The sequence below is a fragment of the Gouania willdenowi genome, chromosome 15 (genome assembly GCF_900634775.1).
Source record: "Gouania willdenowi chromosome 15, fGouWil2.1, whole genome shotgun sequence".
In the NCBI taxonomy this organism is placed as follows: Eukaryota; Metazoa; Chordata; class Actinopteri; order Blenniiformes; family Gobiesocidae; genus Gouania; species Gouania willdenowi.
Window position 1 is genome coordinate 6,508,593 of NC_041058.1, and position 19,955 is coordinate 6,528,547.

General features: G+C 36.7%; 1 protein-coding gene across 1 annotated transcript in view; it reads left to right on the top strand.

Moving 5' to 3' along the window:
* The window catches only part of nrg3a (neuregulin 3a), a 442,303-nt gene that overhangs the window by 385,910 nt on the left and 36,438 nt on the right, over positions 1-19,955 (top strand). Inside the window, exon 4 of the mRNA XM_028469411.1 lies at positions 9,028-9,051. Within this exon, the coding sequence (XP_028325212.1) occupies positions 9,028-9,051 (24 nt within the window). The remainder of the gene's footprint in view (positions 1-9,027; positions 9,052-19,955) is intronic.

Here is a 19,955-nt window from a genome sequence, read left to right on the forward strand (position 1 = left end):
AATAATGTTCAGAAAAGGCATTGAAATTTAATGTAAAACTGTCAGAAATGGGAGTAATGTAGTAAAAATACATTAAAAGGAGCAAAAATATGGCAAGAAAAAGAGATGAAAATATGTTCAAATATGGCAAGTGTGGTGTAGTTGCAGAAAAAGGGTAAAAATAAGCAAAAATAAGCTCAAATTGGTTTTTGAAGACATCTGGCGACCCCCACCCAGTGTCTCACGACTCCAAATGGGGTCCCTACCCCAAGGATGAACCACGGCTCTAGACACTGTTTGAATTGACATGCTGCTGTCCCCCTGCCTCCCACTATGTAGGTGTTGCACCTTAAAGCAGAAGATGTTCTGTCTCTTACAGTATTTCATTGTCTTTCAAAGCTTTGTAAATGGGGGGATTCTAAAGGTCACTGCACAACAATATCGGAACCATTGTTTGTATCAACTCTATGTTTAAAGTCAAAAGATGGCTTTGTTTTTCAGGTTTAGTAAATGACAATTTGGATTGGCCTCAAAACAATGCAATATGCAATAGTAACATAACAGTAACACATTATGTTGTGTGAGTGATAATTTAACAACATTTCTGTCTGGTTAAGAAACCAGCAGTTTGTCAAACACTTTCCCAGGGACAATGAAATACTATTTAGAACAGAGGTCTTCAACTAAAGTCCTGGACAAGCCCCCAAATATGTTGCATGTCTTTCCTCAATTTACCTCAAGATTTGTTTGATAAAGAGGCCACAACATCTAAGTGGATATTGGAGTAATTTCTACTTGGCCACAAGCGTTCTCCTCAGCAAAGACTAGAATATAATTCAATTCAATTCAACTTTATTTGTATAGCGCAGATTGCAACGAAGTAATCTCAAATAAAGTTTTTGATTTCAGAACCAGAATCAGTTTTACTGCCAAGTAGAGTTTTTAGACAATACAAGGAATTTTATAGTAATAAGGATTAATATAAATAAAAAACCTATCAAGTTTTGATAGGTTATGCTTTATCTAAAGTACAACAATTTTCAGTGTTTACTTACTGATATTGTAAATCGTAGTTTTTCATAGAAGTGATTTTTTAATTACGCACTTTAAATTTCTCTCCAATGAAAACTTCCTGCCACAACCATGTTATCATGATCGCATGATGTAGGGAAGTCAGCATTAAGTAGAAACGTATTGTTTACTTGACTGTTTTTAAAACAGAATAAACCTCACCTTTAACACTAAATGTAACCTTTTTTTTTTTACAGGCAAAATGAAATGATTGTCCACACTATAAACCTCTAAATCCTTTTTTTTTGTTTGGTAATTTTCCCCTTAGCTTTTTGTCCATTTCGTCAGCTTCTTTCTGAGTGATACAATACGGAGAGAGAAAGAGACGAAGGGATAATGACAACCACGACATGTCTGTGACTTGAGTACATGACATGGGTCTTGCCCTGCTGAGTCATGGGTTGCCCTCTGTCTGGCTCAATTCCCGTCCGTTTTCCACCTCTGTCCACCACTTTCCTCTCACTCAATCCTCAACCTTTCACAGCTCAAACTCACCTCATCCTTTAAGCTGACCCTTGTATTTTCAGTTCGTGTTCTAAGTAAAATCATTTCTATCATCATTTTGTGTGATTTTGTGGGTTTTTAGTGTCATTTTGAAGTTGTTTGTCTGTTCTTTTTTATTATTTAGTATCTTTTCTCATACTTTGTGTGTTTTTGTTGTTGTTTGTGTTTGTTGTTGGTATTAATTAATGTATTCTCTTTCAGTATGTGTGTTTTTGGTGTCGTTTGGTTGTTTCTTATGCTGTTTTGTATGTTTATCTGTTATTTTTGTGTATTTTGTAGTAATCTTGTGTATTTTTTGCTCATATAGTGTGTCTTTGTTGTTGTTTTTGTGTGTTCTTTGGTATTTAAATGGTTCACTCTCACTGTGTGTGTTTTTGGTGTCATTTTATGTATTCTCTTGTTTGTCTGTTCATTTTATTATTCAGTGTATTTTTCTCGTATTTTGTGTGCGTTTTTGTTGTCGTTTTTGTGTGTTGTTGGTCTTAATTTAAAAAATTCAGTGTGTTGTTAGTTGTCATTTGGTTATTTCTCATGTCAATTTGTATGTTTCTCTGTTATTTTTGTGCATTTTGCAGTAATCTTGTGTATGTTTCTATCATTTAGTGTGTCTTTGTTGTTGTTTTTGTGTATTATTGGTATTAATTAAATGATTCTCTCTCTCTGTGTGTTTTTGGTGTCATTTCATGTATTCTGTTGTTGTTTGTCTGTTCTTTTTATTCTTTATTTTGTGTGTTTTTGTTGTCATTTAGTGAGTTGCTGGTAATATTTAGTGTGATTATCATTTTATGAACACCTATTTTTAATGTTTTCATTTGTTAATTTTCCTCTCTCTTTCTCAAGTACCTCTGTAGTGCCATCACGTACCACTAGGGTTACACATACCCCCATTTGAGAAACACTGGTCAAGATAACATTTATAATCAACCAAAATAATATGTTTCTCTTCTGTGTTTGCTTGTTTACATCCTAATATATGTCCAATGACGTTGAACATATTGATACAAACAGTAGAATTTGTTTTATTTTGAGAATTATTGATAAGACTTTTCACACTGTAGTGCATCCATGTGGCCTCTTCCTACCATGTAGAGGTTTTCTGATGTGTGTGACGATGAATTACATAATAATTGTGGAACCCCAGTTTACATGCAGTCTAATCTGTGTGAAATGCCACATCAAAACAGAATTAATCCTTCTGACAGATCGTCTTCAGTTTCCCTGGAAGCGGTTGAAACGCGAGTAAAATTTGAATGTACCCACGCTGACTGAGAGATAATGAAGCATGAGAGCAGAGTGATTTTTTATTTTTTTTGTATTAGATAACTTTGTTGTGCCTCTGATATTATTTCAGACACACCTGCAACAGACGAGGTGCACGGAAAGGTCGTCTATGGAGGAGAGTTTAATTCATTTGTGAACAGTTTAAATTAAACAACAGAATCTGATTGCTAATCTTAGCACAGCGGGATCATCTCTGTATCACACTGTGCATAAAAAGGGAATTAATTATGTTGCAAAAACTCCTTGTTTGGTTTGTCTTAGGTGAATCACTTTTTTTTGAAAGATGATTTTGTATTGTGAACATGCACAACAGGTCCTACTTTTCATCCATCAAGTGTCTTCTCCTTCTTTTTTCACTTACACATCCTGTGTCTTCTCTCCATCCACCCACGGTCTTAGCCTGAGGCTGACTGCAGCAGGTCGTCTCCTGGTTTAAGGGGCCTTTTAACATTTTTTTTCTTTTTTAAATATAAAAAAAAAACAGCAGCTAAGGTGGGACTTGGAGAAGCTGAGACTCAGGTCTTTGTTAACTGCATCCTCTCTGAGTGTGTGTATAGTCATTTACAGGGCACTGGGCACTGGTTTACACCCACTACCCCAAAACATATAGGCCTGCATCTGGGGTTCATTAAAAAAACAGACAAAAAATAAATTATTCAGACTAAAACATGAGAACAGCAGCACATAGTACGTGATTAAAGATGAAAAAGGGTGTGTGTGTGTACGCGTGTGTGTGCGTGTGTGTGTGGCCTCCAGCCTATATGAAGAAAGATGTGTCCACAGCGATGCCCTGATGATGAGTGACAGCTCCCTTTGGGCGTTTCCACGGTGACTCAGAAGTTAACACTGACTGTTTATTTTCTTTTTTCCCTCACTGAATGACAAAACAATGATACAAAGTGGTCCCAAACATAAGGGGGGTTTTCTGCTGTTGCTAAACTGTGACTCCTATTCAGAGCCATTTCTAGCTTTGTACAGGCCTATTTTAGCTAAGTTTTGTGAAGCAAACACCAAATATGGATTTATGAGCGTGTAAATTCTAGCTAACAATCATTGAGAGCTGTTTCTAGCTTTGTAGAGGCCTATTTTAGCCAAACTTTTGAAGCTAACACCAAATACAGCAGATACATGCAACTGGCAGAGGCCCTCGGCCTAATTCTGTGTGGCCCACAAGACAAATCCACATAAAATTGTAATTCAAGAAATTGTAAGTAATATGAAGTCCAACATAAAACACAAAATAACTCCAAAAACACACAAAACAACAGCAAAATGCACATGTCAACAAAAATACACAAAGCAGCAACAACAAAGACACAAAAAATACACAAAAAGACTCACAATACACACAAAACAACCACGTGAACTCACAAAACAACAACAATTACACTAAATTACAGAACAAAATACACAAAATGAAAAAAATAATGAAAATATAAAAAAGGCATGGATTGACAATAAACAAAATGCAAATATATCACACAAGAAATAACAAAAACAGCAGAAATTCCCAAAATGACATATAAATACACAAAATTACTCCAAAAACACACAAAATGACAAAAAACCCAGAAAAAAATACACCAAAAGACAACAAACAACAACAAATAACCCTTTGTTGTTTCCTGTGTTAATGTTCAGATTCGTCTTTAATGCTGGTATGAATGTTGATAATGTGGCCCTCAGATCAGACTATCACATTTTTGTTGCCCGCTGTGATAAAAGTTGCCCATCTCAGAAATATGGATTTATAAGCGTTCACATTCTAGCTAACAATCATTTGTATGAGGCTAGCTGAGCTAGCTAACAGGACAGCTCTGCATTACATCTCATCCACTCCAAATCCCAAAGCGTAAAGTTACCTTTATGTTAGATTGTTGTTCTGCCTCATAGTTTTCTTCTTTTTGTGTTTTGTGTTTGTTTTTAATGACACAAAGCTGTGTACCATGTCTGTGTTTGAATGTCACACTCCGTACTATACACTACAAACTCATTTAGTGTATACTATCTACTATATACTGTAATGTGGTTAGGAGGATTAGGATGATGAACGTTCCCACTGAAGTATACTTCCAAGTTTCCCAAAATGCATTTGGAACAACAACAATAAAAACCTGAAGCACACTGAGGCTAAATATCTGTGATTCTCCACATTTGAAAGTTCTGAAAACATTTTAAGCGAGAAAGTGACAAAGTAGAATATCATCATGTGGTCATTTGATCCATAAAACTCACTGAAAACACGTTTCATTCTGACATTTCAGAGACCCACCATTGTGCTACTGACAAAACTTCTGGTTAACTTCAAATATGTAGAATAATTTTAGGAAATTTGCAGGATTTTGGGAAAAAAATTGAGTTCTTTCAACAATTTCAAAATATAAAAACTACTGCCGTCATGTGATATAAATTATGTATACTGGAAATATTGTGGATTTTCATTGAATTTGTGACTGAGATATTTACAACTGAATTGATAATTTACACAATGATTCATGTTTTCTGTCAGATTTGGGACAGATTTGGCCCCTGGACCTTGAGTTTGACACATGCACCTTATATGAAGCTAAGGACTCAGCCGTAGGGTCCGTAGCATAGGCTGCCTATAGCCAGAAACATCTATCTTTCTTTTCTAATCCTGGAGGCAGAAGCTTTCCATTTCATTCCAAATGTTTCAACAGTCGTATGTGTTCCTCACGTCCAGTTTTATTCAAACATCATTAAAAACGAGGACATGAGGGTTGTGAATTTATATCTGTTTGTTTTATTCTGTGTAAACTCACTTGATCAAAATGCACAAATATGACGGTTGTGGGGAAGTAGAGCAACTCGTGGGTTGTTGAGGTTGTCATGACAGCAGCGTGTGTCATACAGACTGGTTTCTAGTTGTTTGAGTAAAGAGGAAAATGTTGTACACCTCATGTACAGATTTACGTGAACTCTTTCTGCTGCTTTTCTCTAATTACATTCCCCAATGCAGAGGAGCAATGCAGCTACTTCAAGCTCCTCCTACTTTGCTGAATTGCTTACCCTGTCACACAGAATCAGGGCCCACCATCCATCTGAGTTGGACTGAATCCGAGGACCAGAGCCTCAGATTTAAGGACAAAATGCTGCTGAGCTAAATCAAATTATTGCACTGTCCGTATAATCTTATTTTTTTCAGTTAGATTTTTGGATTTGGTATCCTCACTAGCTTTATGTGATTGTCTAATGACTCCTCAGAGCCTGTTTACCATGCCACCGTTAGAGGACGGCTCCATCCAAAGTGTTTTACAGTAGCAGGAGCGCATACATCTTGAGTACCGGTGGCCCCGATGGGAGTCGCGGCTCATATCTTGACGCTGCCTGTGCTGATCTATGCTCTTCTCACCGAGCTATAGAGAAAATAAAACCCCTATCCTTTGGCAGCTTTAGTGCTGGACTCCACTCATTGAGCTCCATGGGAAATTGAGTTCCCAAGCCTGGCAGCAATAGCAGCACTTATAGTTCAACAGCAAAAAGGATGAAAAAGTGCAGAATTTCAAAGAACAGATTACACCGTCATGTTATTTTTTTTTCCCTCTAAGGAGGCTTGTTTTGGTCATCGAGACCTAAAAGACATTTATAATCCTGCAGGCCAGACATGTGAAAGCAAATCCTCCAGAAAGACGTTTGAAGGAACATAAAGGACAACATAGTAGTTTTATGGGCAACCGTGGCTCAGGTGGTAGTGGGTCGTCTTCTGATCGAGAGGTTGAAGGTTCGATCCCAGTACCTGACTATGTGTCGAAGTGTCCTTGGGCAAGACACTGAACCCTAAGTTGCTCCCAGTGGTCGACTAGCGCCTTGCATGGCAGTCCTGTCCCATTGGTGTGTGAATGTGAGAGTGAATGGGTGAATGAACTGATATGTAAAGCGCTTTGAGACTGCTTCAGTGTGGTGATAAAGCGCTATATAAAATCAAGTCCATTTACCATTTACCATAATATGCAAAATAAGTCAAAAAACACACACAAAATGACACAAAATGTACAAAATATCAACATAAGTACACAAACTAGCTACAAAAAGATTCCAAATATGCACAAAAATTCTCCAAAAATACCAAGAATATTAATCAAAACGACAGAAAAATATGCAATAAAGCAGCGATAATGAAACTTACTCCAAAATGGCACAAACATGAAAAATACACAAAATGACAACAAGAACACACAAAATTGTAACAAAAACACATAATGACTCAAAATAGACCTAAATTGAAAACCAAAATTCCTGAAATTACTCTTAAAACCACACAAAATGACTAAAAACTCACACATCCATACAAAGTGTCAGCAAATACACAAAATGTCCACAAAAGAACACAAAGTAACAACAAAATGATTCCAAATATACACAAAATGACTCCAAACACTCTAAGATACCAACAAGATTTATGAAAACGACAGAAAAATACGCAAAAAAGCAGCGATACCGAAAATGACTCAAAAAAATCCCAAATAGGCAACAAATGTTCAGAAAATGCCTGAAAAACGCACAAAATTTTAGTTTTAGTTTCAGTTTAGTTTCAGTCTAACAAGTAAAATAACAATAAGAACACAACATTTTCAAGAAAAACACATACGGACTCTAAATTCTCATAAATTGACAACAAAAATTCCTGAAATGACTCTTAAAACCACACAAAATGACTAAAAACTCACACAATCGTACAAAAGGACCGGGAATAAACAAACGCTTTGTTCTTTTCTCTATTAATGCACATATTTTTACTTTTACTTTTATTCTAAAAGCTCAGAAAAATGTTGATAGTGTTGCCGTTGGATAAGAGAACAACATTTATGTTGCCCTCCGCCTTAATAAAAGTTGCCAATCCCTGCTTTAGCCAATGTGTGTCCTGGCTGGTACGTGTGCGTTGTGTGGGGGGCATTTGCAATTTTGTTGTACAATGACAATAAAATGATTCTGATTCTGAGGATCAAGGATGATCATTTAATCTGAAGGTACACGCTAACGTACTACAAAAGTCAAGTTATTGACACATTTTGGAAATTGTCTTTAATTCTTACAATTTATTTTGTCTTTTCTGAATTGATTTAATGATGAATAAAGAAAGAAATCATTGCTAATCGCTCTGAACGATATTCGATATCAGATCCGATATCAGATCGGGACACCCCTACACCCCTAGGTACGAGCATGGTGCAGCATCGATCTGATTAAATATAACTTATGTCAAGCGTTGTGATCCCTAACCTCAGGTGACAACAGATAAATACAAGCATTAACAAAAAAATGACTAAAGTTATGAACAACATGGACATGATTGTTAACAACTTCAATCATTTGTGTATTAATGTTAGTCCTCGATTGGCGGCTAAAATGCCAAACCAGGAAGTTGGAAACATTATCAAAATAAATGTTAATTCTATCTTCCTCACTGCCGTGAGTGAAAATGAAATTACCAAAACTGTCCATGGAGCAAAAAACAAGGTTTCCACGGACACAATATCTCTACACCCTTAACATACATCTGTAATCTGTCACTTATAAATGGTTGTGTGTAGCTAAAGTCATTTCAATATTCAAAGATGGAAATAAGCATAATTTCACCAACTACTGCCCCAATTTTCCTCTGCCCACCACCAACATTTGTGCACAATTCATACCCATTCATACAAGACAATGTGGGGAAAGTGCCTTGCCCAAAGACACAAACGGCAATGACTTAGATAGAGCGGATTTCGAACCCCCAACCCTACGGTTATTGGACGACCCACTCTCCTACTGAACCACAGTCGCCACAAATTATAAAACTAAGTAAAGTGTTATTGATTTTTCTAATTTGGAAAAAGTGTGTAATAAAGGGGGGGTGGTAATGTGATAATTACCATCATGGGAATGCCTGTAAACAATGAAGCTAAGATTAGGTACGAGTATTGATCTAATTAATTGTAACCTATGTCAAGCGTTCACGTCCTGTTGGGGTTTCGGATCTTTGCACAGTGGAACAAAGGCGCATCTGCATGTTTGTGTCATTCCGTATAATGTTCCCAACGTGCAATCCTTAATCTCATGAGACGCACACAGCAGCATACATGCAAGAGCAAGTCAGAGATGATCTAAACGTACGTGATTCCTAATAACCACTCTATGTTTTCTCTCTCCTCCCCCTTCCTCCCCCACCCCCTGCTGCTGAAACTACAGATCACTTGGGCATCGAGTTCATGGGTAAGGACCATTTTCCTTTCTTGTCTTGCATGTGCATGAGTCACTGCTGCACACATCAGTGGATCCTCAACATGATTGCTTACACACACAGATCATGTAAACGCGTGGATGTTCCTAATCACGTACACGATTGTAATAGCGTTCGACATCACAGAAGCACAGAAAGGGCCTTGGCGAACAAACGGCATGAAAATGAATGTGCATTTACATATCTATAGATTAACCTCGCTGGCTGAACTGTGTTTTCCTGAGATCATATAATATGAACTACTGTCTTTATCTCGCTGTTTGTTTTCTGCACAGACATTTTTTTTTTTTTGCATCTCTTTCTTTCTGCACCATTCTCATCTTCTCTCTCTGCTGCCACTCTCTCTTTCTTTCCCCTCACAATTGCTTAGGAAGTGTCCCTTCAGAATACCAATGTGCTGCAGTCTCCTTGGTAACAGTGAGAACACAGCCAGCAGGATGCAGTGAGGGAGTTTTAGTGATTGTGCTCAGTGTTGGCAAACATACACTCCTCATTAGTGCGCACACACACACACACACACACACACACACACACACACACACGTGTGTATCCGTCAGATGTGAAAGTAGCGAATTACAAGTACTCATGTTATTGTAAATGAGTTGCTTTTATGGGTACTTGTACTTTTTGGACTATATTTCTAAAAGCAGTGGCTATCCGTACGGTTGCCATATCAATATACCGACATTCTATCCGTACGCAGCGCCCCTCATTGGCCAGTTTAGGTCACGTGACTAAGACTAAATCTAACCGTAAACCTAATCCTAAAAATTGTTGCGATATAGGGTAATAACCTAACCCTCACCCAGACGCTACGCACGTGTACTTCGTTGAATGTACCAATAGCGCCGGGGTTGTCCGTACGGCAACCGTACGAATAGACACTTTAATTTCTAGATCAGTAATTTTACTTGTACGTAAGTGCGTTTTGAAAGAAGTAATTTGTTACATTTCTACACCGAACCAATACTGAGTAAATTATTATTTTTTGTTTTAAAATGATCAACAGACATTGTGAAACTACAAAAAATGAAATGACCAGACAACAATCAAATGCATCACATCATAGCCGACCAATCAGATTAAACATAATGCACTGCGCCAAACAGCATTGAGTGCCGGTTATTTTTCAGAACATTTATTATTTATGATTATTTTATATCTAATATTTTTTTATTAATTATGTTTTATTTATTTTTATTTTTTATTAATATTTTTTATTATGATTATGATTTATTTATTGCTTTTGTTATTTATTTATGCATTATTATTTTTTATCAGTTATTTCAGCCTGAAAATTGTTTTTATTTTGAATTTTAATTCGTTGGTGGTGATATTATTATTATTATTATTATTATTATTATTATTATTATTATTTTTTTTTTTTTTTTTTTTTTTTTTTTTTTTCAACTAATTGTACATTTTGACAAATCTTTTATTTTTTATAGATGCCTTTGTGGAAAATAAATTTAGTTCATATTGCACCAGATGTCATTTCTCCCTTTTTAAGTTTATACATACTGTATGCAAGGGAACCGTGGACAGATTTATTACCAAAAATGAACATGGGGGTGAAGGTAACTAGTAACTTTTACTTTGAGTACTATTAATTGAGCTACTATTTTATGCATTACTTGCTTGTACTTCTACTTGGGTAGGATATATCAGTACTCTATACATCTCTGCATGGCTCTCAGTCCAAACTGTAGGATTGAAGTTCATTGTTTCTAATTAACGTGATCTTGGAGAAGTGTTTGCATCATGTTTCCAGGCTGGGACAGGCTAATTCTGCTGCTGCCAATGGCTCCGCCTCATCTTTGCCAAATCTCATATCTTGGCTGAGAGCAGTTTCATTTTCGGATATCACAGCCTGACAAACGCTGGTTAACAACACAGAGCCTTCACCCTGTCAGCTAGTGTGATTTGGGCCTTTTTCACATCACAGACAGGTCCTCCTTTTCCTGTTTATTTGTTCAATTGATCCCCATTAGCTTCCATTGTAGTGGTTGCTTATCTTCCTGAGGTCCATAAAAAAAAAAAAATAAATAAATAAATAAAAATCAAGATTCTTGTCCATTTAAGAAGAGAAAGAAATTAAAGACAGTTAAAAATATACATGAAGCATGACACAATAAGGTATATCAGGACACATTTTCATTTTCATCATACGCAGAGTTTGTGGGGGTTCATGGGGAGCATTGCCTAGTGGTCAAAAGTTTTCATTACAATTAATTCGAAAAAAATGAATTCTTAATATAATGTAACATAATAGACAAATATTTTAAGTGGCATAAAACAGTGACTGTACACAATATATATGGATTCATTTGTTGTTTTAAAAAAAAAAAAATACTAGTAGAAGTTTTCAGCGAAATTATCCCAAACTTTTGAGATTTTAGGTTGGTTCTTTTTCACAATGTAAATGGTGAAGCGTCACTGCACCCAGCAGTTCATGTATGATACTGCAGCACTGTCTATATATTTAATTCTATTTTTTCTTTTACCTCCCTGGCAAGAATCTCAAACTCTGATTTTTATTACAAAAACAAATATATTTAAAAATGCATAATAAACACATTAAAATTTGTTAAAAAGAAATAGAATTTTGAAGCATTTTTAGATATGCGTAAAGTTGACATGTCTTTCAGGTCCCGAGGCAATTTGTGAAATAAGTGAAAAGCTGTAAAAAAAGACAGACATTTGTAAATAGTTGGAATTGGGACGATTGGTGATGTAATCTAGGTTGGCTAGTTAAAATAATCTTTTTTATAAATATTAGTAAATTATAATGCATTTTAGTTTCAATGAGGGGCCATGATAAGGTGCAGTTCTGGGCATCTTGAAGCCTACTTAAATCAGATTTAGTAGTTATAACGTCACTTTCATACCATCAAAAACTGAATTTTACTCTGTCCTCTTCCTGAATATTGCATTAGCAGTCAGACGGCATCAGGATTTTTGTGAGAAAACCTGCTGAGACTATGCAAACTTGACACTGACAGATGATCTTTTTTTTTTTTTTTCTCAACGCTATTTTGAAGGTTTTCCCATTTAAATTCAGTGAGAAAGTCTATGCCTCTGCAGCATTGTTCATTCAGACTGCCACCTTTTCTTTTTTATTCTCCCAGCTATCATCTCCCGTCCTGCCAATGTCTTCCCCTGCGTTGTGTTAAGCAGCACAGATAAGCACCGCCCACACTTCAACCTGATAGTCTGTGACTGTGCTTTAAGAAAGAAACTCACATGTTCAGACAGTCCTACACCACCAAGTCACACACTCACCATCTCAATGCCATACTCTGTTTTATTCTGTTGCTCCTGTTTTTATTGCTTTTATGACTCCATAGTACAGTGTCCTTGGGTGTTTTGAAAGCTGCTTTTAAACAAAATGTAACATTTTTAATGTTATGCTTAGTGAATGTACTGAGGCTCTTTCTGCCACAACAAACTTCCTCCAATGATCAAGTTAATTGTTAATTGTTTAGTCTGTGATGATAAAATGTTATAAATGTATAGAAAATATTGGATCTGGAGAAAGATGGATGGATTATTTACAGATGACATATGCCATATACTGTAGGTAGAGTAGATGTAGATAAAAGAAAGAAAAGAAAGGGGGAATAGATAAAAAGAAAGGAAAGAAAGATAAATAATGAGTTCTAGGAGGAGGTTCTTTTAAACTTACCCAGGATTGATGGACTTGATCCTCTACAAATCAATGCTGGGTTTGCGCTTGAGGTGACCAATGAAATTCTTTAGCCGATGCTGCCCTAATAAGGGGTCTTGGTTTTGTACTAAATAGCAGTGGCCTGGGTGGAAGGACTTAAACCAATTCAACTGATTGTTAATAATAATAATACAGGAGGTCAAAATGTATAGGGGCACCCCTATCACCATAAAATTTGGATCCAATCCAGATGAAATTTCTGAGAAATCTATGTTTATTTATCATCCTTTTGAAATGCGAAAAAAAAAACCTAACTAGTCTTTTACTATGGTTTTCTGCTGGTGGTCATTCATATACATTACTGTATTTAAGTCCCGCCTTCCTCCATAGACCCCTATACAAATGCAAGAAAGCGCCGACTGCTTTTTTCTGCTTTTCAAAGGTGGAGGGACTTGTTGCTTTTAAAAAGATTCCAAGGAAAACATGTTTTAATCAAAAGTTATGGCAACTCTAACAATAAATGTGTAGTTTTTGTAGTTATGCGACTTTGTTGTGTTTTGCAATGCACGTGTACAAATGCAGAGGCGTAGCTTCTGGTAGATTGGCAGAGGCAGGGGAGGAAGTAGAGCTGTTGAGGGCGGGGCATGGAGAAACTCCAAAAAGCAACTTTAACGCGTTCTCCCAATGGAAAACTTTGTGTTTTTGACAGTGGTGGTAGTGCACTGGCTTCCTGTCTAGGACCTGAACAGTTTGTTTGTGTGCACGTATATAAGATATTTACACACTCATGAACTTAAATATGATATAATGCATATATTCTAAAGGTGGGATGATATATAGTGCGACATATATCGCAATATTAAAACGTCACAATATCTGTCGTCAATGGTACGAGTGGAATCGTGAGAAGAGGGAGTCGGATAAAAAAAAGCCACTTGAACTACACGTTTTATAATTCTATTGAGTTGAAAAGGTCATACCCAGAGTAATTATGAAAGTTTGTCGAGAGTTAAAGTCAAATAAAAGCATTCATGTTTTTTTCCAAAAATATATTGTATCATTATCACAAGCCCATTCATGATAATCATAATAATGATGATGGAAATTATCTTAAATAAAACATGAACTGAAAATACAAGGCAGGAGATGACCGGAAAAGATAAAAAAGTCTATTCAGGAGCCACTGGACAACATTTTATTCCACTTATTTACAAAATGAGATTCTTAAAAATGTGTAACAATGCTCGTTCATTCCATTATAGTTGTTTTTTTCACAGTATTCTATGCAAAATATTGTAGTCTGACAAAGGTGGGACTTGGATTTAGAAATAATCAAAAGAGAACCACTGGTTTATTGTGTTGCATCGTGAACTCAGTGAATCGTCCAGGCCCTAATATTATATACCGGACAGATAAGCATCAGTGACGCTTTGCAAACTCACTGCTCCTCCATGCTTGGAGCACTTTTGATAGATGCTCATCACTGCAGAGCAGAAAGATCCCAGAGGAGCTGCAGAGTTGGAGATGCTCTGTCAGGTTGTAAATCAATGTTGGATGAAAGTGTTACACACAGCACTGTTTTCTGAAGTCAGGGAAGTTTTCCTGTTGATTTTCAGTTTTTGTCCAGGAGGATTGGAGATTGATTCACTGGAAGCTGGCCTTTTGATTGAGACGTATGTGAGTGGGAGGATTCTACTTTCATCCATATTCAGGATTCAGATGTGGAGAGTATTTTATTGGCAGTGAGACATAGTACATATTATCTTGAATGACTAACCTGATCAGGTCAAGACAGACACACAAAATAGCATTTGTATACAAAAACAGCAAAACAATGTGATTGTTAATTATTCGCTATTATGAAACTGTTATAAATAAGGAAAGAAATTGTCAAGTTGAATAGAAATTCAATGAAAGCGATGATCACTTCTACCAGGCAATAGGACATTAGACGATATTACGAGAAGATAGAAGAGGAAAAGGATGAGAAAAGGGAACAGAGACGGAGTGAAAATGACCTGCGATAACAATATCTCTGTTCACCCTTTTGGATTCAGTCTGAAAATGTGCAAATGAAGTCATCCAAGTAACAGAGGGAAAAGACCATGACTAGCGAAGAGAGTATGCTTACTTTAGCACGGCTGACCTGCATAAATAAACGCTCTATCCTCCATCAGCCACCATATGAAAATTTTCATGCTCCGGGCTATGAAGGCAATGACTGGAACATCCCATCCCACTTTCTCTGCAACACCAGTTTTCCTCTTAAACCAGTAAAGACATTTGTGGAATTCTGTGTAGGATTTTTTCACATTTTGGGATTTAATCCCACGGACCACAAATCAGATTGTTGGGTCATTCGAGTCAGGAGTTAAAGTCTGTTCTTTAAACAAAAGATTTTGATGGGTTTTTTTTTTAGAAAACACGCCAAACTGTTGCAAGCTAATTGGTCAACATTTACAGCAATAGTGGGCAACTTCTATCACAATGGGGCCACAAAAATGTTACTGTCTGATCCAAGGGCCACAATATTAACATTCATGTTAAAATTTAGAATAATGATCAAGCTGAGCATTCATACAGGATAGAACAAATGGTTTTTCTTGTCGTTCTGTACATTCAATTCAATCCAACTTTATTTATATAGCGCAAATTACAACAAAAGTCATCTCGAAGCGCTATCAAAATATAAAATTTGTAAGAAAAAGGAAAAAACCAACAAATTCACATGAACAAGCATCAGTGACAGTGGGAAGAAAAAAACTCCCTTTTAACAGGTAGAAATCTCCATCAGAACCAGGTTCAGAGGTGGCAGCCATCTGCTGCGACTGGTTGGGGTTAGTGGACAGAAGGACCAACAGAACAGGATACAGAGATAGCACATCACAGTGTCCAAGACTAGTTGAGCCGTGAACCATCGACCAGGAACTGCCAGCTCCAGCTTCAAGACACCTGAAACAGAAAAGAGAGAGAAGGGCGAGGAGAAGGCACAGACTGCAGAAAAACATGATACACTATTATCAAGTCAGCCTGCCTGGAAACACCTGGTGCTAGACTATGTGTGAGCAGAATGAGAATGAGTATGGGGTGGACATCAGTGTAAATGGTGTGTAAGCATGGGTATGCAATGAGTGTCAGAAGCAGATAAGTAGGTTATGAGTTCAGTTTTAAGGGTGGAGAAAGTAGCAGCCTCCCGTACTAAGACTGGGAACTGGTTCCAAAGTAGCTGAATGCTCTGCCTCCTGTTCTACTTCTAGACTTCTTAGTCATTTTGTATATTTATGTTGTCATAATTATCTTTTTTAAGGGTCATTTTGTGTGTTTTTAAAGCCATTTTGTTCAATTTTGTTGTCATTTTGTGTTTTATAAGGTTATTCTGCTCTCTTTGTGTGTCTCCAACACAATTTAGCAGCTAGCCTAACTCCACTTGAATAAATACGTGAGTCAGGATGTAGCTTCCTTAGCTCCACTTTATTACAGAAAATTAGCATATCACATGTCGGAGTGCCAGTAAACCAACATTAACCCATTTGCATCTTAAAGTAATCAAAATTCACATTATAGTAAACATTTCTTACAAATAAAGCTTAAACCAAATTCTGCTCCTGTGGCTTACAGAGAACGAAAGAAGATGGCTGACTTCCTGTCACATGCCCAAAAACTGACCTTCAAAACAAAAGACTTATATTACAAAATTAAGGGCAGAACAAAGGTCCTTTTATGTATGTTTGGAGTCATTTTGTCTGTACTTTTGTTATTATGTTGTGTCTTAGGGTCATTTTGTGTGTTTGAAATGATCTTGGCATTTTGTTATTGGAGTAATTTATGTGTATTTTCGGTGTCGTTTTTTTATATGTCATTTATTTTTGTGTAATTGTAATTGTGTTGTGTTTTTCAGAGTAAATTTGTGTATTTTTGCAGTCACTTTGTGTATTTTTGTTGTAATTTTAGGGTCATTTTGTGTGTTCTTTGAGCCATTTTGCAAAATTTTGTTGTTGTTTTGTGTTTTTTGAGGTCCTTTCGTGTGTCTGTTTTGAGTCATTTTTTCTGTCATTCTATTTTGTGTCTTTTAGGATCATTTTATGCGTGTTTGAGATAATTTTGTGCATTTTTGTATTGTAATAATTTTAGTGTATTTTGTTTTTTAAATTTCATTTATTTTTATGTGTATTTTCTGGAGTAAATTTGTGTATTTTCGCTGTTTTGTGTCATTTTGTGTATTTACTGTACTTTGTGGCCTTGCTTTACTGCCTTGTTTGCTTTTAAAGCAAAAGCTATCAACTTTTTTCAGGAGTGATGAACTTTTATTATTTTCTTTTTTGCCAAATTCACCTATAGAGAACATACCGTTTTGCTAAACACTCAAGCCTGTGGTTTCATAGAAAAAGGTCACTGCAGCACCTCCGCGTCACAGCAGCTACCACCTTTTGTGTAAAATATTTATTATATTTTTCAAAATCCGTTGCTACTGAATGAGCAACCATGCAGGGCCCCGCCGGGACCGAGTTGAAGGTTTGAAGCAGAAGTAAATCGGCGATGGGACCTCACAGCTCCACAGATAGAACATTAACATGCTTTCCCTCTCTCCAGCTACATGATTTATTCACATGGAGACGGTGCGATGTGTATGTATGCAGTGGGTGTGTCAAAACAAGGACGTGGGAGGATCAAGCACTGCTGGCCTTGGCCTTATATTTATGATTAACCTTACACGAAACGATGATATATGCATACCTAACATCAGGGTTGGGGACAATTACATTTTTCAGTTACAATTACATTCAATTACTGAAGCTCAATTACAATTCATCACAATTACTGAGCCTGAAATAAAAAGAATTTTAAAAAAACATAGTAAAAGTTAACCTTCCTCTTGTGGTAGCTTTTCGTTAGCATCTCTTATGATAACGGCTCCAAAATCATCTGTAAAATACATTAGAAATTAATTTCCTATCTATTGGTTACCTTGTTAGGATTCCTAATGAATGAACATATAGGTTTTAATATTTTAAATGGTAAGATATGAGAAAGCTTGATATGAAACATATTTTAATAATGTAGAACTGTACATATAGAACTGTAACATGGTTCCCCAGTTTTTCACTGGGTAAAATATATCTTGTTTGGAACAATGTGATGCCTAATCTTTAGAAAATAAAGAGAATAATTGTTGTGAAACTTTGTAAAATATCAAAAAGATAAAGTTGAAAAGTCGCTTCACCAGAACAGAAAGCTGCTTCCACTGGCTGTACAGTAGTCCCTCGCTATAACGCAGTTCACCTTTCGCAGCCTCGGTGTTTCGCTGATTTTTTTTAATAGTGCAATTTTGGATGCATTTTTTACAGCGTATGAACACGCATTGTGTTCTGCGTCCTGATTGGCTAATGCTGCATTCACCCACCAGCGACACATCCAACTCATTGAGTTTCACTGCCTGCTGAAGCGAGGCGCTGCGCTCCTTTTTCTCCTCTCATAAACATAAACCACCAGTGAAAAAGCCGGTGTGATTAGCGGCTAATGCTATGCTCAGTGCTACAGAGAGAACTTGTACCTGCTACTACCACCTCCCCGCTGATTCTCCTCCACACCAAATCCTTCCTAGTCCGGTCCCGGTTATAAAGGCCGGGTCATTCAGCGCCAGGTGGTCACACACAGCTTCTACTCCATGGTTGAATGGGTGAACAGACCAGTGTCCGTGTTGACGGCCTGACTTCATCGTCAACAAAGACTCTGAATGCGTTCGGCATCAATGTCTGATCGCTAGCAGTGTGACTCTGAAGTGCTGTATGCTTGAAAACAGGTTTATGTTTTAAAATCTACAAAGGTTTGAACTTTGAGAGTGTTTAAACAAGAGAGAAATGTTAATTCCTGTCCGAGAAAAGTGTACAAAGTGTGTGGTGAGGGGTTTTACAGCTTTAAAACATGTATAATAATTGTACAAAAAAAAAGCTGACTACTTCGCGGATTTTGCCTATTGCGGGTTATTTTTAGAACGCAACCACCGCAATAAACGAGGGACTACTGTACATACAAACAGGGCCAGAATAATGCACCTTGTGGTTGAAGTATGTCCCTATTAATGTGCTATTTATGCAGACCAGGCTTCTGCCTAGAGACACACCAGGGTAAGGTTTAAGGTCTTTATCCTTGATACATCTGTGCCAAGGTTTAAGCCTGTAAAGCAGCTGAAAAAGTGGATTATGAAATTACTCTTCAATAATAACCCTATATAGGCCTATTCACAGAGTACCCTTGTGCCACAGTGTTATAGTATTATATATTAGTTTTGTTATCGTCGCTTTGAAAAGGGCTGGAAAAAGGCCAACGAGTTACGAGTGGAAGGTTTTAAAGGAGAAACAAAGACGTAGTAATTAATAGAACGACTGTAAGTGAATCTGATGAGCATTTAAAAACAAACCAGTTGGGTGGAAATATTATGTTTATGTAATATATATATGTGTGTGTTATTGGCTACAAGTGCTTTCTTTACAATCAAGAAAGACTCATCAGTTAAAGTAAAGACAAACTTTAGTGGTATCTCTAGAAAGAGAAAAAAGTGCTGCTTTGGGGTTTTTATAGTCAACATTTAAGTATTGTTATTGAGTCTTAACCCATTATTATAAGTCTGTAGCTGAAAAAGTCCTACAGTCAGGGACGTTTTAAACATTTTTAGATTGTTTGTATTGGAATGAAAAGGGCCCTGTGTGAAAATAAGCTGGTTGTTAAGCACAGTTTTGCACTAAAAAGAAATATTCATGCTGCATCAGGGCCCTCGCTACCACCCCCTTTAAAACAGTGCAAATGGTACGACCCACATGTGCTACTGCGCTGTGAATGTGACAAGGAGCGGGTGTTACCCAGCAACATGAATTTCCTCAAAAAAGGAAAACCAGGCCAAAAACGCAAAGAAATAAAGGATGGGGAGAGAAGGTCAAATGAGGAAAAGCAACTGTTTACTCAATTTTTCAGAGGTGAGATTTAAAATGTTCATCTTTTTTCAGACAATGTGTTATTTTGTTTGAAACTAACGACGTGCACTCTTGCGCATTTAAATGCTGGAACATGTCAAATCTTGATTGGAAATAAAATGATTTTGAAGACTACATTTTGCTGCCATCAACTCTTAAGTAGGTGTCCAGAGTGTGCCCATGTAGTAACAAGTTACATCTACTCTGTTACATGTTCTTGAGTAACTTTTTGAAAACAAAA